This window comes from Anomalospiza imberbis, chromosome 5 (assembly GCF_031753505.1).
Source record: "Anomalospiza imberbis isolate Cuckoo-Finch-1a 21T00152 chromosome 5, ASM3175350v1, whole genome shotgun sequence".
Taxonomy (NCBI): Eukaryota; Metazoa; Chordata; class Aves; order Passeriformes; family Viduidae; genus Anomalospiza; species Anomalospiza imberbis.
Window position 1 is genome coordinate 21,474,965 of NC_089685.1, and position 24,352 is coordinate 21,499,316.

At 36.5% G+C, this 24,352-nt stretch overlaps 1 protein-coding gene across 3 annotated transcripts; it reads left to right on the forward strand.

The window, feature by feature from the left end:
• The first annotated feature begins 2,750 nt into the window (after window positions 1–2,750).
• IQUB (IQ motif and ubiquitin domain containing) lies at window positions 2,751–20,618 on the forward strand. 3 transcript variants are annotated; one of them, XM_068189849.1, is made up of 12 exons: window positions 2,751–2,864; window positions 3,435–3,697; window positions 4,533–4,682; window positions 4,790–4,965; window positions 5,197–5,352; window positions 7,309–7,519; window positions 11,174–11,349; window positions 15,750–15,920; window positions 17,318–17,494; window positions 18,897–19,145; window positions 19,567–19,752; window positions 20,366–20,618. In XM_068189849.1, exons 2-12 carry the CDS (start codon window positions 3,469–3,471, stop codon window positions 20,525–20,527), a joined length of 2,043 nt encoding a protein of 680 aa, XP_068045950.1. In that variant the 5' UTR covers window positions 2,751–2,864; window positions 3,435–3,468; the 3' UTR covers window positions 20,528–20,618. The 3 variants fall into 3 exon arrangements, with proteins under 3 accessions (XP_068045950.1, XP_068045951.1, XP_068045952.1); XM_068189850.1 differs by having other exon boundaries at window positions 2,810–2,864; window positions 3,439–3,697; XM_068189851.1 differs by lacking the exon at window positions 2,751–2,864 and adding an exon at window positions 3,134–3,149.
• The last annotated feature ends 3,734 nt before the right edge of the window (window positions 20,619–24,352 follow it).

Below are 24,352 nucleotides of genomic sequence, written 5' to 3' on the forward strand. Positions count from 1 at the left end.
CATTCCATTTGACCTTTGGACCTATCTGCAGGTAAAGGGCATTGTTTAATCAGAAAGGGGGATTGCTTTCAGCCTGGCTATACTATTGTTTTCTAGTTGTTCAGTAGTCAAAGTTTGTTATTTCAAATCTAGTTCTCATCTCAATGTCTGTATTTTCCAAATCTTTTGCCAGGCAATCATATTTATAAGGTTTTCCTGTTTCATCTTCCCCATCATTCTGTGATTCTTTTGAAAGCTCTTGTTTAAAGATTTAATCTTATAAATCCCAATTAAAATATCCAAACTAGATCTAAGGGTACTGTGCAGGTTTGCCTTTACTGATGTTTTTTAAAGACCATTAGTAACATTCCTGCAAGTTTAAAGACAGGAATATAGCTATATCACAAAAATCTGCAGCATTTGTATATGCACTGCTTACATTACACAACATATTTGGTCATAGCTGTTTTTTCATAGTTTTAGGCTTATAAATTTACTTGTGACATCATTATTATAAATAATTAATTACGAATTTATGTAATATCTTATGCAATGGTATTGGGTGGTAGGTCAATAGAAGAGAATATCAGTATTCCCAAGGTATTCACTCCAGAAACTATTTTCACTGCATTCGCTTTAGCATTGGGTCTCCCCCCCCACCCCCTGCAACTACTATTATAATTACAGAAATTTTTAGATTTTGAAAAATTAAAAAGTGAAAAAGACTTAGTTTCATTGTTTGGTTTTGAAGGATTTTTCAGTCTTGACCAAGGTAGAAACTGGTCTTTTCCTAAGTAAAACCACTAGATGGCATTCCAGAAGAGGACTTTGCTAAAGTTAACAAACACAATTTTCACATGAGAAATATTAAGGGATTACAGACTTGAAAGAGGGCCAATGCTATCACATGAGTAATGAAAATTAATGGATTTTGGTAATAAGTATTGAGCTGACCTGAGAGGAATCAAAATAAATTAAAAAAAAAAAAAAAAAAAAAAAAAACAAAAACAAAAAACAACACAACGAAGTCTAGTATAAATGATAGTGGCATGAAATCCTGGAGGTGGAGGGGGAGGGAAAGTTGCCAGAATATGGTAGCAACTATTGGAATTCTTTCTGCTCTCCCATAACTGAGACATTTGCTGAACTCTCTTCTTGTTCAAATTTCTCTACTTCTAAAGATGTATTTGTCATGTGATTCAAAAACAGCTCTCCTATAAGCTCATTAATCATGCTCCGGGGGAGAGGAAGTTTTTTTCATGGCCCACTTCTGCTGAAATTTGATATATGGCCTTTTAAAACTGAGTTTCAGATAAAAGCATACTCTCCTCTTCCTTTCACAAATGCACATCTGTGTCCTCCATACAGGCCCTAATTTATTCCAAGCGGAATATGCTAGCAAGGTATAATTTGAAGGCTAACGATTTTGCTTGATTTTTCTCCTTTAATTGTTGGAAATACACGATGATGCAAAGAATTTTATTATCTGTTGTAATATATTAAGGTAAATTGCTGCAAGCTTTAGAGTTAACAAACTTTAGATCTGTAAAACACCTTGAGATCATCTGATTGAAGTCATGTGAATAAAAAAGTAGTTTATCTGCAAGGATGTGGCCTAGCAGAGACAGAGCCTGTTACGCCAGGAAAACAACGTTCCCATCATGAGAGCAGAGCAAGTACTGAGGTTTTGCCATTCCTAACTTGCCATCTGTGCTGCTTAACCTATCCCAAGTGGCTTTGTCCTGAACCTGAAACCAAAACCAAGAGGAGACGAATGAAAGCTGCTTTTTATTTCTATTATTTTAAAATTCATTAGGAAAAAAAAAGAAAAATCGTTGCAACTCGAAAATGAGCTTGAATGTTTAATCAACTATGTAACAGTGAGAAAGTGACACAAATGACAGTATCTTGCTATAGGATAAATGGTGATCCTATTCTGGGACTTCAAACAAGGTTTTATCAAAAACAGCATTAGCAGTGGTAATGGGAGATTTCTGTCCTTTTGATGGGAAGGAGGTCCCATTCAAGTGCCAAACAATGTCTGTGAAACATGGTAACGATCATGGCATACAATTATTGGGTATTCATTTGAATTCAATAATTGAAATGCTTTTTTTCAGGATTCTCCTGAAATTGGAAGACAGCAATGAATATTTCACATCTGAAAGCTGTGTGATGTGACTGTCCGCTCAGTTTTCTTGTAGCATACTGAAAACGTTTGCAGGAGTTGTGTCAGAAATGGCACCTCAAACACCAGGAAATCCAATTTCATACGGTTTTCATTCTGATTTGCATGTCCCTGATTTCCAGTTAACAGCCTCAGTGCTCACACCACGGACCCTCCAGGGAGAACAGCACGATTATGCACGACCCATGTCACGGCTAGGCACTGCCACACGGCTCGGAAGTGACGGTGTGTGGCACGAAGGCTGCCACCGCTCACCCACAGCACCCCTTCTCGATATCCAAGACTTCTGGGGGTTAAGTACAACTTCAGCTTTTATCTGCAGCAGAAGGATATAAGGAAAAACGGTGTTTCCATACATTAGTGCCGCTATGGGCTGGTACGAGCTCACATCGCCTGCATCAGGGTCACAGCGTGGGCACGGCCACTGCGGGTGTGGCAGCACTGGGGCCGCTCCAGGCCGCCAGCACGGGTTCCTGCAGGGGCTGGAGGGAGCCAGGGCAGCCGCTTGTCCTTCCGCACCGCTTCCCTCTCCTCGCTTCCTGACCCTTCTCGTCCCGGCGCGTTTTCAGTCCGCCCGGCCCGGCCCCGCTCCCCAGTGCGCACGCTCCTGCTCCCCGGGCGCCCGGCCCGGTTGCCGTGGCTACCGCGCCGCCGCCGGGGCGAGCAGCGCCCGTCCGGAGCGCCGCCGGGCCGGGAGGTGCCGCGGCGGCAGGGGCAGGGGCAGGGGCAGGGGCAGGGGCGGGGGCAGGGGCAGGGGCAGGGGCAGGGGCGGGGTGCGGGGTCCCAGCCGTGCGCCGAGCGGCGGCCGCAGCCCCGGCCCCGGTGCGCGCTGAGCCCGGCGCCCGCCCTCCCGAGCGGTTTGGCATCCCCGGGAGCTGCGTCCCGGGTCGTGCGGGTTTGGTTGTGGTTTTATATTGAGGAACATGGGCTTAGGACTCTTGCAGCCCGAATAATTTCGGTGGCAACTCGGAAAACCGTAACGGTGTGCTGTCTCTGGGTAATGACCCCTTGGACCATCTTGCTCTATAGGCAGAGAAGGAGAGGTAAAAAGAACTGTGCCGGCTACCTGCCTTGGAGTATTACGTTTGGTAAACACCAGCCACAAGTGCTTTCTGTTTGGTGCAAGCAAAGATCTCGTACTGTTCTCAGTGGGCCTTTTGGGAACAGGCACAGGAAAAGCTTTTCAGGACAGTAAGTCACCCATAATTCTGGTAGTAGAAATGTGCCAGTATGTAATTTATAATAGATCCTGTGATTATTCTTGCAGAAAGGTTAAAAGCATGCAAGTGATGCTTTAGAAAATGGAAGATGCATCAGATGGCTTTGAAGTTGCTACATCAGAAGGGTCAGGTCCAGAGCAATCACCTGCATCCTCACAAGGAAAAGCAGTCGGAGAGGCTGGGTACCCAGCAGAGAAGCCTCTGCTTCCAGAACCTGCAGGCACTGCACAGTCAGAGGAGGGCTGGGACCAGCAGTCTCCTTCTCAAAATTCAGTACTACCAGAGAATACAGCAAATGGGACAGAGACAGGTAAAGAAGTTGTTAAAATATTTGGCATTAATGTTTTAAAGAGATATTTTTTTCTTCAGTTTGGTTATAGCTTCTTGCACCCCCACACACCCTCATTCTGTTTATGCTTGCTGGGATTTGGTCCTGCAGTAACACTTTAAATTCTCATATGAAACATACTCCAAAGGTAAGGAATGTATTCTTTATCACAAACTGTAGTGGTCATTTCTAGATGGCATTTTATAGAATGATCTTTATTTCCAGGAATGTGTATGAGTAGGTATACATATTTTGTATGTGCATTTAAATTAACAGTTTAGGCAACATTATAGAAATCACCTTACTATTTTGCCTTTCTTAGATTCCCCTGTAACTTACCTGCCACCCTTCTTTATCTGTGTCTTTCTCCTGCAGTCTCCCAAATGCTCCATCATTTCCTACCCCTTTCTTCAGTGTTCTGGGTGTCTTCAGTCACTTCCTCTTCCCAATACAGGACCCCATTTTCTTAGTTCTTTGAGCAGAACGGAGCATATGCTGTTCAGCACCTGAGCACAGTGAATAAACAGTTCCTAGTATGGACTTGCTGACTACTTTCCTCATTGCTGTGTTCCATTCATCTGCTCTCATTCTGAGTAGCTGGCTAGGAATATATTTATGTGGTGACGATATTACATTAGATACCGCCTTTAAAATTGTACAATAATACTATTTCAGCTTGCAAATAGACTATCTTTAAGCTGAAAAAAAGATGATTATATTGTGTTGCAGTGTTACAATAAAATCATCCTGGGGTAAAGTTCAAAGAGTTATTTGTTTTGAGAAGCTTCTCAGGAATGAATTTTGGTTTTATTTTTAGCAAGCATGATTGAGGATAATGAAGCACCTAGGAAGACTGGGCCTAATTCTGATGAAACTGTCCAGTTTGAGAATCAGGAACGTTTCCCTGGAGAACTCATTCAACAGGATTACCACATGCCTGATGTCATAACTGTCAGAGTACAAACAGGTAAATGCTGCTTTTGCAGGTTTATCGATACGTATGTAATTGTGGTCTAATCTAGATGTGTTACTGAAAGAAGCAGTATTTATATTTTGGAACTTCCATTTTAACAGGTTTGAATTCATTTCAAGAAGTAGTTGTAAAAGTTGAAAGATCTACCTATAATAAACCTTTTCTGGGTGGATTTAGGAACATGTCAACAGGAGTGGAATTTCATAATGCAGGATCACAAACAAAACCCAAAAAACGACCTGACAAAGGAATTCAGTTATTTTGTAGGGAAACACAGGTAAAGGCTTTGTAATGTCCTTTTAGAATGTTGTTTTTGCCAAATGGAATAGAATCTGACACTATTTTGATAGGAAACAGGAAGTAAATCTGAGATAAATGAGTATTTAGTAGATAAATATCATTATTCTTGTGATTTTTATTGCAAAGAGCTAATTTTGCCACTTACTGTAATGAGGAAAAAATATCTCTGTGTATTTTCTTCTAATCTGACATGCATTTTTTTCCCCAGACTGTTGTGGAAAAAAATACGCAACAACAAACAAGAAATACAACATCGACACAGATGACTAAAATTGGCCTTTATGTATCAAACATGACTGACAAACTAATAACTCCTGGGAAGTATTTTACAGCAGAGGAATACCATAAACGTAGACTTGAAGCAGTAAGTCCTTATCTGTTTGAAAATATCTGTAATATAATGTTTTGTGAAGGTTATCTGCATATTTAATGAATGTTCAGAGTGTTCAAAGACTGAATTTAAAAGTGAACTGTAAAATGTCTTATGCTCATCTTTTGTAATCTTTCAGATACAGGGGAAATTCGTGTTTGCTCTGTGGTTTTAGTGACATTTGATAATTTGCAATCTCTTAAATAGTAAGAACTCTGAAATTATTGTTTTCTGTCTCACAGTGACAGTTAAGTTTCCATGTAGAGCATTAAGGATTAAAACAGGCTTGTTCTTACAACATTCTCATGATCTCTTTGAAAGAACCTAAGCTACATGCTTAATGTATGGCCTGAAATAAATGAAGTACTGGGTTAGGATTTAGGAGATCTGCAATCAAGCTTTTGAGTTTTGAGTACGATCTATTATTTGAGAACAATCTGTTGTTCTTTGTCTGGTTGGGGATTTTTTTATCAGACTTCGTAGGTTACCTTGGGCAAACTGGTCTGTTTTGGATTTTGTTCAAGCTCCCTGCTTTGATACTAAAGTAGAAATGGGCTGTTAAAACACAGGCAGTGAGTCTATGGGGTTTTCTGGTGCACTGAGTTGCCTCATGAAGGCAATTCAGATTACAGATTCTGCATATTCAATGTGCAGAGGATGCCATTTAGGCATTCCACTCTGCTTTTTGAAAACCATGTGTTCTGTGATTGCACGTTTAACTCAAATTGTGCCCTAAATTGTGTTAGATGAGGCACTGCTTTGTAAATGCTCTTGTTATTAATTTGATTGCTGAAAATAGACAGTCTGAATCCAACTGAATGGAGAAACAGTTGATTCCCCAAGTGTCTAAGTAGAATAATTGTATTGACATGGTTGGCAAGATCTTTGAAATTTTCGGGGTAGAAGTTTTCTTGTAAGAACTTCTTAAATCGGTCAGCTTTAGCTGATGGCAAATGAGCATCTTGTAGAAGTGGGACCCAAGTAGGGAGTAATTTCCTCAGGACTACCAGTATGTTTTACTGTGGTCTTTAGTGACACTTGTTGAAATCTGTAATGTATCTATAGGTAATTTACAATGCACAGTAGAGAGACGTCATCTTGGTGTTGGTTCACATTGCTGGATTTGCACAGTGCAGTATAGGTCTGTGTTGAAATACTGTTTGAAGACATATTCAAGAGAAGTTTTAGATTAAGGTATTACCCGAGATAGTGCAACTGTATTAGTATGACTTTGTGCTTGAAAGCTTTCAATCCTGAACAATGCTTGGTACCTCATGGCATTGATCTGACTGAACTGTTTGTAGTGCAAGTGCTAACTCAGCCAGCAGAAGGTGAGGCTTGTGCATTATCCTCCCTTAACATATCATAGACATTTCCCCATTCCTCAGTAGCCACAGCTTGGGAAGGTCGATGATTTAATTTTCTTTTTTCATCTCTGTCTTAACAGCTTTAGTAATTTCACTGTCATTATTTGTTCACAGATAAAATGAAGTTGATTTTGTGCCTATGTGTTGATTTTTGTAATTAGAAATTTTAAAGAAATTTTGCAAATGTGTCTGCATTTCCACTCTGTAAATTGGTAGTAAGAAAAGGAAAAGAATAAAAAGAGTACATGCCAAAAGACATTTTTAAGGGGAGATTTGAAAAAGAAAAATGGATATTTAAATGTAATTTGTATTTTGATCTGATTATTTGAACCGATTTTATCCACTGGTTAAATTCTTGCAGTTAACTAAGTGAGGAATCATACTAGTGCTTAAACGAATAGTTTAAGCAGTCACTAATAGTGACTTCTTTTGTAACATTTAGATTAGTTTCAGTACAAGAAAAATATTAGAAAATGTAGTTAGGAAGCTGGAGAAAAGAACAGTTAAGAAATAATACTATGCTCCAAAATACTATGTTGTTTTGTTTTAAATTCACGATTCTTTGATATTGTATCACATATAGGTAATAGTATTACAGAAATATTTCCGTCGTTGGCATGCTATAAATTTAGTACAAAATCTGAAGGAACACAAGAGATTAAGGCTGGCATGGCAGGCACAAGAAGAATTACAGAAAAAAAGAGAGAAAGAAGAAAAATTGAGGAGGGAATATGAGAAAAAATTGAACCCTAAAACAAAAGAAGACTTTGAGCTCCTGTACCATGACTTGGAATGTAAGTTTTCTTAAAGGGATATCCTTAAAGCAACAAAATAGTACAGTTTGTTTAAAAGAAACTTAGGGTTTTAGATGTTTTTATAGATACTTCCATGGGTTTTTTTTTTCTGCTTTACAGTGGAATTTGTTTCATTTTAAAATAATTATTTTCCTTTCATGTATTACTAGAAATAGAAAGAAGGCCTTGATGCTATGTAAGCATTGTTCAGCAATAACTAAACATCCCTGTATTATCAACATCCAGCACCTTACAACCTGTTATGACTAAAAATTAGCTCTATCACAGCCAAAACCAGTACACCTTTTTTAGAAATAACTGGCTTATAGAATAGTGCTCTTTGGCATTTTATTAACATTTTTTATTTATGTCTAAAGTTAAGGTCAAGAAGAACCAAAGGGTGTCTTTTTAGATCAGAGTTGCTTTTATCTTTCACTCTACATTTAAGGTGCTGAAAAATTTTTGTACAGAATTTTACAACATATGACAGAAGTTATTCCTTTTGTCTTAGTTGTCCTCTCCTGATGCTTTTTCTCCTTTCTAGTTCATGTTTCACAAAACTGTGTTGTCAAAATTTTAAAAATCTCTTAGGAGTTCTGTAGGACATTCTGAAAGTCATATATTTCCCGTTCTTGGAGTAGATGATGTTTAATACAGGCAAGCACCTCTTAACTTTTCCAGAAAAAAAAAGTGAATACTGCAGATAACTGACATAAAACCTTACAAGAATCTAATGGTGCAAATTGAACAAAAAACTTAGAGTATGTCCTTTGGAAAAATAAAAACAGTCAAAAGCTGTGTACTTGTACCAGCATATAATGAAACAGCAAGACAAATTTTGGTCTTTTACAATGCCTCTTTTAAAGCCAGAATTTTTTACTGTGACTTGTAACAATTCTTATGTTATCTCAGTTACTTTATCTCAGTGCTTTATGGTCTAGCTCTTTGCCAGTTTGGGTACTGTTGTCCCTGTAGCAGTACTGACCTAATAGATAACCAACTTCATTGCAAAGCCACCTGCTCTTAAAGAATCTCAGCTCTTTCTTCAGTGGTAAACTGAGCATAAATTTGGTGGCATGTGTTATTCATAGAGCTCAGGATCACGATTCAAAAATTCCCAAGTTATACACTAATCTTCTAATGCTGTCATACTTTGTGTGACATTGAACAAATGGCTTTGTCTGAATTAATAAATGATTTATAAATATCACTGTTCGTGACAAATGTAAAAATTATTGCTTGTCTTGAAGCTTGCAGTTGTTGGAATGGTATCTTCATGAGATTTGTGGTTTGTTTGGGGTTGTCTACCCCCCCTTTTTCTTTGTAGACGGTTTGCTTTTCACTTCCCAAGAATCAAGCCCTTTTCAAGTTGTATCTAAGTAATCAAAAGCCAAGGTACTTAAATAGTACTTTTTTCCTTACCACTTATGAGAAGTCTTACTATTTCCCATCTGATTTTCTGTAATATTTTATTCAGGAAGGTGCTTCCAGACTAGTGTGCTATCAGATGTATGATCCACTTTTTTTTTTTTTTTTTTTTAAGTGTGAAAAGTCTTACCTGCAGTAGAAACAACCAAGTTCAGTTGAAGTTATGGAAGAGTGCTGATCTTCATGATATTTTTAGATTTGAAAGTTATGGTTATGCAAGTGTCTCTTGCTTAATTTAATGATTTTGAATTCACAAATAATAACTTTCAGCCAAGCATGTTCAGAAATTTCATGTCTAGGCAACCTGAAAAAACATGTGGCACTTTAGAACAAATTCCAATATTTGAAATGTTTTTTTTTAATGTTTTGTTAAAAATAATGAATGGTTGGTATCAATCTCACTCTTTAGTTTTCATTAACTGGTGTTGACTAGTTGCTTCTCCAGTTGCAGTCATGCTCTTCATTTTAATAGAGCTTAATGATTCTAGGAAGTTGAGGTTTTTTTCCTACCTGCATCTGGAACAATTTTGCATTCTTACAGTGCCAAAAATTTACACAAGCTAAATCATTGTGACAGTAATAGAATGAGACTGTTGTCCTCCAGGGATCTGTGAAGGTTATTGCTGCAATCACAACAGAGTTACTATTACAGGGTCAGCCAGTACAAGCAATTCCTGGTGGTACAAAAACTTGCCTGTTGACTATATAGTGTGAATGAGGTCTGTCTATATATTCAGCATGTCTGCATAGGCATTTATTATTTATTTGAAAAGTATGAACTATTTTACTATATAAACACTGGAATAAAAATCATAATGAATAAAATCTCTGCAGATATATAATCTGCAGAACAGATAATCTAAGAGGAGTGTTTTAACTTGATTGCATGTAAATGGGGAATCAAGAGGTGGGTATCAATGGTGAATGACAGGTTCTTAATTTCTGAAAGTATAAAATTGCTTACTGTATTTATTAGCTCCACCTTAGAAGTTGCTGCCCCCTTCAGGCATAATAAAGGTTCATGTAAATTAATTCTATATAATGGTGTTGTTTGCTGAATTGACTTTATTTAAAATATATATCTTTGGGTTCTCAGAACTTGCCAGACACCTGTCATATTACAGCTTGGAGAGCCTTAAGGAAATGAATTGAAATATTTAAAAATGGAAAACATAAGGTATTGTAGATAAGAAGCCACAGGCAGAAAATAAGCCTTCCTCCTTACTCTTCTCCTGCCTCTAATCTTACCTGATCCAGGATGTTACAGGCTTTTTCAGTGCATCACATATTGAATGGTTTTCTTTTATGCTGGGTTTTGCTTTTGCGTAACTGTTCTGGGATGATTACAACACTTTGAGGTATTCTTCAGGAATCTTGAAGTTTTGGATCTTATAAAATTCCCTACAAAACTCCAGAGGTATTTGAACTAGATCAGACTCTTCAGAGAAGCCAGAAATTGTTACAGGATATGCAAAGGCAGTAAACACAGTTTGATTTTACAAGCAGATTTCTCTAAAGCCATGTAGTCTGTATATCTGCAGCAAAAGTGTCAGATTCTTACAGAGCATGTAGTGATCCATGTGCTGCTGTCATGACCATCCTGTGGCTTCTTCTGGGGCCACTTTCACCCATTTGGTTAGTTATGTTGTAGAAAAGGAAAGGGAGAGTAAAGCAATGACTGTCGAGTTACTATTGTGTTCTCATCTGTCTTGGATGGCAAAAGGTGATGCCACTGCAATGTTCAATGTAAGACGTGAAGTGCTAAATGTTACTGTCAGTTAAGTTTTATCTCGGTTTTGGAGGACTTCAAGCTTCTTTAGATTTTACTCATTTATGCAGAGAGAAGCAGTAATATTCTCAGCACTGAGTACTAGTGGTGCCACAGTAAGATGCAGCCATTTCATCATACGTTTCCACAGGAGCCAAATTTTTTTTCTCAATATACAAATTCTTTTTCTCCTACTCATCCTTGAGTTTGGAGTACAAATTGGCAGTCTGGAATTGATGTACACACACATACTCTCACAGAACATCTGTATAATTTACATTCATTTCTAGGCCATCTTGCATGTATTGAAAATAGCTATAACCATCAATTCCCTAAAATGGAAAGTGGTTTTTAGTGAATATTGAAAGAAAAGTCTGTTATGTTTTTCTTAAATATGAAAGCAGAAGTTTTGCTGGAAAGCATCTTGTAAAAAATACCCAAACCATTTGTATCTGCAGTATGGATGCAGGAGGAGACTGAGCAAATTAACAGAACTCTTACTGGAGCTAAAAGAAAGGCAGCACTTTGTGCACTTCTGGAAGAAGAGACACAGCTCATTGCTTGCATTGGGATGCACAAACTAAATGCTAATGTGGAGAATCAACAAAAAGCAATACTGCACTTTCTGGTTAAGGTCAGTAATGAGGCTGATAATAAAGAATACCAAAGTACAGGACCAGAAAATACACCTGCAAAGTACAAAAAGCACCTTTTGTAGTTTTTAACAGTTAATCATGTGAATGCTAATGTTATAAATATCCAAATTATGTGGTTGTTTGTGTCAATACAATTCAGTAAGTTTCTTTTTCCAAGCTGAGAATTTCATAGCTGTCAGACCAATTAAAGGTTGAACAGTGCATTGGTAAGGCTGTTAACTATTAAAAATATAAACAATGCATATAATTAATTATAATAATATAAATATGTTATCCTTCAGGAGATAAAGTTGTCATTAATTTCCCAAATGAGTATAGGCCTCTGGTCATCATATGTCTCTCTTTAAAGAGAGCATTTATTCTGATTTCCTGTATAAAGAAGAGTTTGAATCTAATGTTGAACTCAGTTATTAAATCATTGACTTTAGTTCCATTAGAATTTTAAACTGAGATTTCATTCTTGTATAATCTTGGGGATAATATTTAAGGGAAGTTCCTTCAGTCTTTATAAGAAAATATGAGAATTCCTTCATTCACAAAGATGATTTAAAATAGTGTTAAATTCAATGGTATCTTAATGTAAAATACAGAAAACCTTGTCCTTTTAGGTGGACATCCAGCCATTGGAAAAAAAGTAATAGTTTATTTCCAAAGTATGTGACATGATTATGAAAAGAAATACTGCAAAAGAAATGGTTTTTAGCTATCTAATTTTTTTTATTATTATTATTTTAAAATTTTGGCTATTTAGTGCTCAAAAGTAAAAATGTCAGTTTTGTACAAAAGAGACTTTTTTTCATTCTTTTTATTACTGATGCAGGGGAACTGTAGTCTAAATGTGATTTGATAAAATGCATTACATTTCTCATTATGAACAAGTTGCTTATCTGAAATATTAGTGGAACTGTTACCACATTTATCGCTGTGGTGTGACTGTTTTTTCTCTTACTGCTTTCAAGAGTGAAAAAAACGCCCAGAAAACCAAATAATGAGGAATATTTTCAGAGCCTTGAATAATTTCTATGTTTAATGTTTGCTTCTACTACTTACAATGTGTTCTGTTACCTTCTAAGAAAACGAAGCCTGGAACAGTCAAAGCAAATATATTTCTCTCTTAACTGACTGTCGTTATTTTTCCCATAAGGACTGATTTCCAGTGTCCTACCTGTACAGATTGCTTCCAGCACATAGTCTAACAAGCTGTACAGTTTTCTTGCATCTAAAATCAGAAGCAAAATGTTCTTCAGCACAAGAACTCTCAGTGACAGTTGATGTTTGGAGAATCAGGAGACACATTAGAGACAACAGATATTTTGTCTTTCCAAGCAGTGGACATTTTCCTGAAGCAGTTACTAATAATTTATATATTCCTATTTTAAATGTATAAATTATGTTTTTCATGAACGAGACTGTAATCTTTTTAGTTTTAAAATCTATTGAGCTTCTGAACTAGAGCAACTTTTCACATTTTTTATCATATTAGCTGTAGGATTTTGAGTGCTGTTTCAAACTGTTGACATAGTTAGCTCTAACTCGGAGAAAAAAGTAACAATTTTTGCATTTTTTTGAAAAGATAAAATAAATATAATTTTGCAACTCTCAAAATTAAATGGATGGTTTGCTATGACGATAACAGTGCAGTTTAAGCACTTTAAATTACAGTATCAAATTTATTTTTGAGTGCTTGATTAAGGATTATTTTGTTTTTTCTTGAACTTCAAGCTGGTAATGTCAATCTGGACACTTGCCAGTTAAAGCTGCAATAATATCTTTCACATCTGAAGACTGCAAGCTGCAGTAGCCAATGTGGTATGAAACTTGCTTCTCCATGGAAACCTTTGTTCCCTTCTTTGCTGCTTTAAGCATGTACCTCCACAGGCATGTGTGCCCTTATGAAGGTTGCTACTGGTTGTGTGTACCCTATGTTCTAGGGGGTTCTTTATGCTGAGCTCGTTCTTCTTCAGCATTTGTACTTTGGAGAGGAATATTTGATTAAGCTTTTATACAGCAATCATACTGACTTAATGAAATTTGCGTAACTATTAACTGTCGCTCAGTTCATACCTTTCATGCTTTGTACTATTTCTGCACACATCCCATGGATTTTTTTATTTTATTATACTTACCTTTTTCTCTCTGTCTGTGGTGGTATGTTTCTCTCCTCAGGCACTTTTTCTGCTTTCATGCATTGGCAGCAGAGTGTAGTTGTAGTAACCTTGCTTTCTGAAGTAATACAGATAACAGGATTATTGTAAATTCCACAGCACTGCCAGCAGACTAAAAGACAAGTGAAAGCTGGCAGAAGATCTCAAAGTTTTAGTTTTTCTCCTGTCAGTCTGGAGTACAGAAAAATAGTCCTGAAATCAGAGAACTTGTGATTTTTCTTTTTTCAGTAAAAAGTTGCACATTTTTACATTTAAAATTTGTTTTATGTAATACCCAGTTATGATAAGGTAGTAAGAAAAATACAGAAGTTACAGATTTATTTTTGAAGAATTAATTATAATGACAGAATTGGTCTGTATTAAATATAATTTACAGAATGGGATACCAAGACTACTTGCACATATTGGGTTTGCAAATTATCAGAAAAATCTAATTTTACTGAGTATTTCTTAGGGTCTACTCTGGCCATTGATTATTTCTAGCATTAGCAAATGACCTTTGTCTGTAATTGTAAGTGATTTCCTTGAAGAAGATCAAATGTAGGTACTGAATTAACTACTACATGGAAAACAGTGGTTTGTCCCAGTCTAACATACAAAGGATTGTCAGCATGATGGACCCTCTAAGATGGTCTGAATTTTATTGTTTGCAAAGTGTGGGTTTGTTAGTTTTTTTGTTGTTGGTTTTTTTTTTTGATTTTTTTTTAATTTCTAGTATTGTACAAATATAGTGAAACAAAACAAAACTATAGTAGAATACTCCCTATTTATGATAGAGAAAAAATTGCCTTGTTCTAGTTTTGCCAAAATTCAAGGATTTCACCAACTAATTAAGAGTTGATTGCTTTGGGGTTTTTTTTTAGCTAATGTCTGGTTTTGCTATTGCATTTCTTAGTTTTGGCTCTGAAATTTCTTAATTTTGGCTCTAGTTAACAATATCTCCTTTAATTAGAGTTCTACCCCCACTGATAATGGAATTAAGTGTCATTAATTTGATGTTAAATTATTTGTAAAATATTTGTAAAATTTGTAAAAAAATTGTAAAATTATTTTGTCTTTCTTTTCCTTACCTAACTCTATTTATTTAAAAGTGAGGAAAGCTTTTGATCGTGGTGATAACTAATCATATCTCTTCTAGCTATCTAATATTCTTGGTATTTTTATAACTTATCACCATATTAAGTCTATTTCATCAAAATAATGATTGTGTCAATGCTGGTGTCATGTCCAGAAAACTACTAGGCGTGTGAATACTGCATAAAGTATTCCTGTTGTTAGGTCACACTGAGACTGCAAGGTGAAGTTTGTGAGTGAACACTTAAGTTCCAAATATAGTGAAGAAGAATAATTAATACACAGAAAGAGGTTTCATATACCTCTCCCGAAAGAGAAGGAGGAAACATTTCCTTTTCCTAAGAAAAGGAAATGTTAAGTAATGATGGGGCAGAGGCTTTTGAAACCTTTCTATTGGAACTGGATACCTGTTGTCCTTATGTAACAGTGTGATTTGCAACCAAAACCAATCTTCTGGAAAGAAGAAAATGGTTGTACTTTTTAGACCTTGTGGGGCAGGTGACATGATGTAACTTCTTACTGTCTATAAAAGTTAAAGATATGCAAAGAGATAATTGAAGCATAAGGCATATGCCATGTGGTTAAGTTAGCAAACAGGAAGCAAGGTGAAGTGTCTGGTAAACTGTAAACACACACCTTGCCCTAGCACTAACAAACTGTATTCCTTCTGTCCTTCTCTGCAACTCGTATGAATAGAACAGTTCCCTGGAGATATTTTTTACTGCAGTAGACTTAAAGGTCTTAAATTTGCAATCTTTACACAGTCAACAGACCTACAGATAGTTTGAAGTGATTTATGACTGCAAAGTGAAATACAGAGCAAATGTATTCTAACACTACTGTCAGTAAATTCACTTTAAAGAAGTAGAGCATATCCCTGTAGGAGAATATTATTTGCTTTTAATAGCCTGTAAGTTGAAATGCCATGACCTGCAGCTTTAAATAAAGTGTCCAGTTGAATGCTTGCTTTGGTGGAAGAGATGCTGTATCAATATCGACAATAGAATTAGCCTTTTGCATTAGTCAAGCATTAACGTTAAGTCCCTATTTGCTCTGGTGAAACTTGATGTAACATAATGCCATTGTTAAGATGATGGTCAGATTTTAATAGCTCAGAGTTCTACAAATTGTTTCTGAAGTGTGCACAGCCTAGGAGGTGGAAAGCATTTGATGGAAAAATCACTGAAATGCATACACAGAACTCACTCCGTGGTAAAGAACTACTTGAAATCTACCGCAGCATTAACACAAGGGACATCCCAAAAGATGAGAGAACATCTGTGCTGTTAACACTCAAATGGACAGTGAAGGTGAGGTTTAGTTTTCTATTTATGTTTAGCTTGAAGCTGTACTTTCCAAAGGTGCTGTCACTTAATTATGTTGACACATTAGCAATACTGCTGCTGGCAGACAAGTGCCGTGATGGTGAGCTGGCAGCTGGAGACCCTCATGTACTACCTGGTGTGTAAGTGTAATTTACATTCCAGATACACTCTACATTCATATTTTACTTCATCATGTGTATATTTGTCTTCAGGTTGTGTTAGAATTTTAACCCCATGGTTTTAGACTTCTTTGTATATTATTAATACATAATACAATTTTAGTACAAAGTTTTGTTTACTACTTAATATCAACCTTATGAGAACTGTGGCAGGGATATATGTGGCAATTGCCATTTATTTTTCCTCAGTTCTTTGAAATATCTGTTTAGAACCTTATCTGTCTATTAGTTTGGATTAGCAATTGCTGATTTTTTTCTTCTTCTCTTTGCCCTTCACACCCCACCTCCACTGTTGCTGCTAGTGTTCCCAATGAATTAGAAGGTGGTTGCATTTTTTTTTAGTCTTTCATATTGGTTTTATTTATTTATTCATGTACAAAAAGAATGAGTAAAAAAGTCCTTTCAGGATGATACTGATGACATCAGCCTAGAATAGAATGCTGCTTCCTGATCTTACTACAACAAACAAGCATCTTGCTGTTTGTTTTAGTAGTGCCAGTATTTGATTTAAAGTCACTATGGCATTGAGAGCACTTCTGGTTTATGAACTCTTGCCCATCTTAACACAAGTCAATATTGCTGTAGTGAACAAGTGAATTTCTGTAAATTAGCACTCTCTTTTACCTGAGAAATCACTGAACTCATTCACCTCTTATGTCTCTCTCTCTGGAGAATCTCCTGCCAAGCATTTGAAATATTGAAGTGACTAATTTCCAGGAATACTGTCAAAGTCCCCCATGCCTCTTGTGTGGTGGATTTTTTGGTTTTTCTTGAGGCATTTTTTAAAACCCATCCATATTACACCTCCAATCTCATACAAAGGAAGCTTCTTAGGGAAGTATTTCTTCGGATTTTTGAAGACTTAAAAACTTGCACTTGTTGAGTACCTCTGCTAAGCATCTTTTAGTGCTTCCAGGCTTACAGCTCCTCACAGCTTCGCTATACATATACAGGCCCTTTAAAACAGAATCTATAAGCATTCTCACTTTTGTAGTTCTACAGTTGTTTCATTGGAGATTTTTTTTCCCTGAGATACTAGCGAGTTCTTCTGTGAACATGTTCTTACATGAACATAGAGAGGTATGAATGGTAATGTCCATAGATTCCATAGTTTGCTTCCATGTCTTATTAAATTATTTTGTTTGTTTGCGTCTTTGTTGTTGAGCAGTTTATTTTCCTTTTTCTCTCTTTTTTTTTTTCCAGGAACATGAATGTAAATTAACACAGGAAATAGTGGCATTAATTGACAGGGAAATTGATCTTATGTCAAGAGAGGTGAAAGAATGCAACTTGGAAGGACTGAGGAAAAGAATTTGTACACTATTTCTCCAGTACATCAAAATTCCAGAGTTTAACCCTCAGGTTGCTGGGTTAATTAAGGTATTGTTCTTATTTTGCAGCCTGACATAGTGGCCACTGAATTAAAGAGAAGAGGGATGGAAAATATTGAAAGCTTTTTTATTTTACATTTTGCTGTAGAATTGGTGGAGGAATTCCTCAGGAAGTAAAATGCAGCAAGTACATAGGTTTCACACAAATAAATTTTTTGTAGTCCTGTTAGGAAGCATGGGGCATAGACATGGTCATAAGTACCTGACAAGTGGCTGGCAGCACTGAGAGAGCCCAGGAACTCTTGTGTCTGAAATAAAAATCTGAAAGTTATAAATGGTAGATCTTACGGAATGGTATCAGTAAAATGAAAAAAGCGGTACCAATATACTGAGAGAGGAAGTCGTGTTTTTTTCTGCTGGTCAAGAGGTAGCATGCTGTGCATCCAGAAAGGAAGAACATAGCCCACGTCAATGTCTAGTGAGCTTGCACCTAAGCAAAAACTGTTCCAGGCTTCTGTTGCAGAATCAGTTGCTACTGTGTGCGAAGAAGATGTAGTTAGTGTTGTGTGAGTGTTCTTCTATTCTGACTACGGATTACAAATAAAAATATGATTCACTATCATATGTTGCTGCTCTAAGTAGCAATGTCTGTTTTGCATCTATCAGAAGAGCATTCCTCATACAGTGGTCAATGTTATCTCAGGAGTAGAGAATCTGTCAGATTTAGATGCAGATGTTAGATTTAGAACCAACTAACAGTTAATTTTACACTAGGTTTATTAGCAGATGTACCATAGCAGAGACTGAAGATTATCAGACTACTCAAACTATCCAGTTACAGACTTGGTCTGTCTGCACAGACTACATTACATTCTTTTCAGAACCCATGACAGAATATGGGGATGAGGAGTTCGCTGTCAAGTTTAGTCTATTTTCTTCCCCTGTGTTGTTTCCGGACATGTGGGTCTGATGATTTTGTATTATTATACCAAAATAATAATATGCCCATAATCTCAGGCTTTTGTCTTTGCCGTAAAGGGAAGATTCTGCATGAAAAATCAAATGCAGAGAATTTAGTTTCTCTTTTCTCTGTGTTGCCATCTTTCCTCTGTGTTGCCATCTTTCCAGAATAACTGACAATCTGCATACATAAAAGCACCAGGAAGAGCACTGGAACATAATTTTTAGGATCTTCATATAGCTTAAAAATAAACTAACTGATTTATATAACTGATTTTAGCAAATGCAGTAAGAAAATACAGTGACTCTTGGTATCCTATCCAAGAACAATCACAATACTTTATTGGATATTTTAAAATAAATACTTCTAGCTTTTATGTATTAAAATACTTGCATGAAGATATGGAAGACATATCCTGACAGTGTTTGAGTAACATACAAGTAATAAAAGATACCCTGTAGTAAATTAACTTTTTTTTTTTAATTTTTAGGTTCCACAAGATCCCTTAAAGCTTTATAAAAATGTTTACTTCTGTCATAGCTGCGAAAAGTACTTAGCACCTACTGAATTTCCCATTCCTGCGAATTCCCACACCATTGGCAGATGTCGCTCGTGTTACCAGCTTGATAATGAGGCTCGGCAACGAGGAGCATATTTCAAGTACAGACTTATACTAGAAGATCTCAGGAAGTCTGAAGTTGATTATCAGGATGATAGTAAAATTGTTTTCTTAGTTCAGGTACTGTTGGAAAGAGCATTGCAATTCATAGTAGGCAGTGGCTTTGACTATATGTCCTTTATTTTGTGTATGTTGTGGACAGGTTGAGAAATGGGCTAAAAGCTGCAGTTTCTTCCTGTGATATGCGATGTTCCACACCATAAAGAATAAACCCTTAAGCTCTTGATGCATAGGTCTACTTTAAAAGGTGGTTTGCAAGCTATACACTAAAAGAAGTCTAGCTGACAGGTCAAAGAATCAGATGTTCCAACGACTATGCAAAAAGTATATGTGTATGTCAAGGTGCTCTTTAACCAAGTGAACATAGTCCATGGGCATAGAAATTATTTTTTACCCAAAGCTTTATTTGGATTTTTACATGGGTGCAAGACTTGTAGAATGAAACATGCTCCTTCCTTTTTAACCCTGTTTTGTATTTCAGCTTCCAGATATGCAGTACCTGATTGAGAACATATGGAACTGCCAGTCAGCTCTCAGTGCCTGCAGTGACCTGTATGATTTGGTTATGGTCAGGTGGGATAAGCAGCATGAGTGGTCTCCATGGAACACTATTCTCCTCACTAAAGAAGAGGCAGGTGCACATCTTAAGCTGTGTAACCTTCAGAAGGTAAATTTCAATGGGCTTTTTTTTCCACATTATGTTATGTTTTAATAGAATCCTGTGACTAATTATGCTGGGCCAAATTTGGTTGTTACACTTATCTGTGTTTAAATTGGCTCATTGTGACTATTTAAATGATTGCATCTGTACAATTAAACAAAATGGACAGTAATCCAGGAGGTATCTGACATGTACAGCTCACTCCAGGTACCTGAACTCTGTCTTGCCCCAGTTCTCCCTCCTGAAATGCAAGGAATGCCCCTACAGTCTTCACCTTACAAATGCTGCTATCTAAGCATTGCCTTATTTAATTTTCAAATATAAGTAAAAATGTCCTCACCTGAAATAAAGAAATAAATAATTTTTATCTTGAATGGATAAAAATAGTTACTCTGGTTTTAAAACATGACTAATATGTCACAAGGAGAAATTTTCACTACTGGGCCGTAAGATAGTACTATTGAACTACAAAATATTTCATTATATATATATACAAATAAATGATCTGCCTTAGTTTATAAAAAGGTCACTATTTATAATGTCTAAAATGTGAAGCAACACATATATTTTTAGGTATTTGAATTGTATTTATGTTATTTGAATTTATTTTTCTTTTCAGACTTATGAAGCTCCATTTATTTACAGAATAGAACAAAAGCATATCCGGGCAAAAAACTACTTTGCTCAGATTCCTGTGATGTCATCATTTTTGCACAGAAGTAACAATCAGTCTAAGGCAAATTCCTGCAAAAAACATAGTTCTTTGAAGTTAAAGAAGTGAAGTAAATTCCTATGTTTTAAAGAAATATACTTTTTCATCAATACCCTAATTTTATTATACAGATCAAAATAAACTTCTAATGATAAAGTAATTTGATATCAATGAGTTAATTTAACTGCATTTCAAGTTTTGTAACCTTATTTTAAAAAAATAAAATGTTGTTAAAGAGATTTGTAAATTCTCATGTTTTAAAGCAATGATTATTTTTCTGTTTTTTCCTGCATTGCTTGGAACATTCTGTCTGCAGTGTAATATTCCTGTTGGGCAAATTCTCTTAATTCTTTGTCACCATTTAATTAGAAAATTAATACTATAGCACTGTATTAAATTTATTTTTCTTGTCTTAAGCACATAAGGCAGAAACCCCCTCAAACCCTGGATTCCTACGGAACAACAGAATACATATAGCTTTCCAGATGTAGCTGCTTTGCCTGCAAACATTTGTGCAAAAAGAACAACTTTACATTTCGTAGCTCATCTAGATAGTCATAGTGGAACTGCCAGCATGTAATTATTGTATCCGATGTTGGAATTATTGTAATTATTATAATTTGAGTATAATAATTTAAATAGCATAATTTGAAATACACATTTCAGACTGTTTCAAATATGCTTATTTTTGAGGAGTTTGTATTATTTGAAGAAGCAAATTCTCCCCATAATTAAGAAAGTTTATGTTTGATCATAGTTATAGAGAAAAACATGATATGGTGTAAATTCAAAAATCCAACAGAAAGTTGCAAGGTACTTCTTGAAACCTCTATTTTAAGATGTGGCTTTGACCCAGACTTTTGCACTAACAAATGAAACTACCTAGGAAAAAGCAGTAGCATTTACAAAGAGAAATAAGTACATATTTGACAGTAAACAGCTGAAAACTAAATTGACTCCCTGAACAGAACATGAACTATAGAACCGGTACCTGGCTGACAAGTGCATTTTAACATTATTGGAACCTTTCCACTGATTTTACTATTAAATTCAGAATTTTAGTTTAATTAAGTTCTGGATTGTAGTTCAGTACTGAACTAATTGTAGAATTGCAGCACATCAGCATTTCAGCTGATGACTTACATTCTTTCTGACATCTGAGCCTTAAGATAGGAATGGCTGCTATGTCTGAATTTCCCCCAGAGTGATAAAAGGCGTTTTGAAGTAAATTATGGGTTGAATGACAATGAGTCACATAGATAGAAATCTGCCTCTTTATAAATTTTTTTCCCTTCCTTCTTAAACATATTTTAAAAAAGGTAATTTACAACTGCAGACGGATGATTTAAATAAAAAGTAAGGAAATAGTTCAAACAAATGTGAAAAGCCAATAGGCCATTGATTCCAATGCAATGCAGTGTTGGAGGTTTCTGGAACCTTAGAATCATTTAGGTTGGAAGGACCTTTAAAATCAAGTCCAACTATTAACCTGACACTGCCAAGTCCACCATTAAACTCTAAGTTCTACATCTACATGGCTTTTAAATACCTCCAGGTGTGGTGACTCCATGACTTCCCTGGGCAGCTTCTTCCAAAGCTTGACTACCCTTTCGGTGGAGAAATTTTTCCTATCATCCAACATAAATCTCTTCTGATGCAACTTGAGGTCATCTTCTCTTGTCTCTATGGACTCTTCACTAGCTTCACTGCCCTTCTCTGGACATTCTCCAGCACCTCAATCTCTTTCTTCACCCTTAAACAACAGATCTCTCATCCAGATCATTGGTAACAACGTTAATCAGTATTGGCCCCAGTACTGAGCCCTGGGGAGCACCACTGGTGACTGTGTCCCAGATCCATGTGAACTCCATTCACCACCACCGTTAGTAATTTCCTAGCAGTGCCCTTTAGTCACACTGTGAAAACTTTTGTGTAAATAGCTAAAAATTTGTGCTGGAAGTATAGTGAGTTGGATGCTTGACTAATATTTGGAACATGCTTTTCCAAAGCATGCAAAATAAGCATCTTCTAACTAATGTCATCCTTCAAATCAGTGTCCAAAAAAACCACCATTTTTAGGAGTGAAGAAAAAAGGAGAAAATATATGCAGATATATTTTGGAGCTAAATTTACTTAGTGAAGCAAATTAAAATCCCACTCAATAGGCTCTTCTCGTTCCTTTTTTTTTTCAAAGCTTTTTTCACTTCAGTTGTTCCCAAACTGCGGTTTGTGGCGAAATATTAAAAAGGAAAAGTCAGTTTGTTTTCAGTTAAAAGTTTGTTCATAAGTGATATGGTAATCTGAGAGAAAACAATCTGGTTATGTTTCAAGAAGTTTTAAGACTGTTTCTGTAAGGCAGAATACAGAGCATACCCACCAACTGTGCATCTCACTTGTGTGTGCTGGAAGCACACAGCAGTGAAGAGAAGGCAAAGATCGGGATGTGACGAAGGGGCTGACGGCGATCAGAGCACGTATGAACCCAGGCAGAGTCCTGTGGTTTGTGTTGCCACGGCCGTGGGGAGGAACAGGAAGTGAGGGTAGAAACCATGTGGTTGTGTTCCTCTTGTTGCCCAGAAATGTTTTGTACAAACCAAGTACACCTCCTACCAGGAAATATTCCATACAATGCAACTACAGAGTGGAAGGTTTGAGTACAGTCCCACCAACAGCACTTTGCACAATAGTGGTTAATAAGGTATAAAAGTATCTCAATTTTATACCTCAGTGGGAGATGAGAATTTGACACAAAATTTTAAGGGACAGATTGACAGGCTTGTCTTTCTCACCCTCCACAAAAAGGATGCTTTTTGGTAAGTGTTGGGTCGTCAGTTATGCTGAGTATTGACGCAGGAAAGTAAACTTGTGATTGCAGTCGTATTGTTAATGTGATATATTCTGCAGCAGCTGCTTTTGTCACCAGCATTCCCAAAGAAGCTACATTCAATAAACCATGGATTTGTGAACCCAGCTAGCTCTTCTGAACGTGATCGGACCTGCAAACTATTTGTGCATCTGATGTAGGGCCTAGGGTGACATTTTTGTAACAGTGTGTGAATTGGTTAGTGTGTCAAATATTATCCTTATGCAAAACTGAGTTTTGTTGGAAATTCTGCAATTCCTTTATTCTGTCTAGGTGCTTCTACTTCTGTCTTTGAGGTTTGCTATCTTACCTGTACACCCCCTTAAACAGACAAACAAACATTGCCTTGGTAAAGGGGACAGATAAGATTTCTAATATATCTCTGAGGAGAAGAGAGAAAAGTACAGTTAAAGAGTTAAATTCTATGTTATGTAAAGGTAACATGGAGAAGAAAAGGAACATGACAATGTCTTATTGCTACCCTTAAAATTATTTTTTTCTGAGAAATCAGATTTCAGGTTGAGTTGATGAACAAATTGCCTTATATTAGGCAACCACACTATAATAATATACTGTGATTCAAGGCAAATGGATTTAACTAATGTGGCTACCTGTGCTCAGATTTAGACATGTCTTCTGACCTCTGTGTCATCTTGTACAGATTTCATTGTGCTTCCTTTTTTTTTCCCTTGATACAACTCATTTTAACATGGCTCATAACTTCTGTGTATGATCTCTAACATCCTGTTCTGATGAGGCATTTGTGCACAGAGCCAAGCATGTGCTGAGGCTGCTGCTGCCTAATGTAGTCACAAGGTGTAGAAACTGCTCAGTGTTTGGCAGGCACAAAAAAGCATGCCAGAGCAATTTGCTTCCGGGCATGAAGGAATTCTGTAAGACTATTTTGTTCTTGCATGAGACTTGTGAAATACTGAAGTGTCACATTCTGGAGTGATTATAATTTGCCCTTGACTTGAGATATTTTTGATTTCTGGGGCAGCATTGCTCCATGCAAAAGATAGCTTAACAAT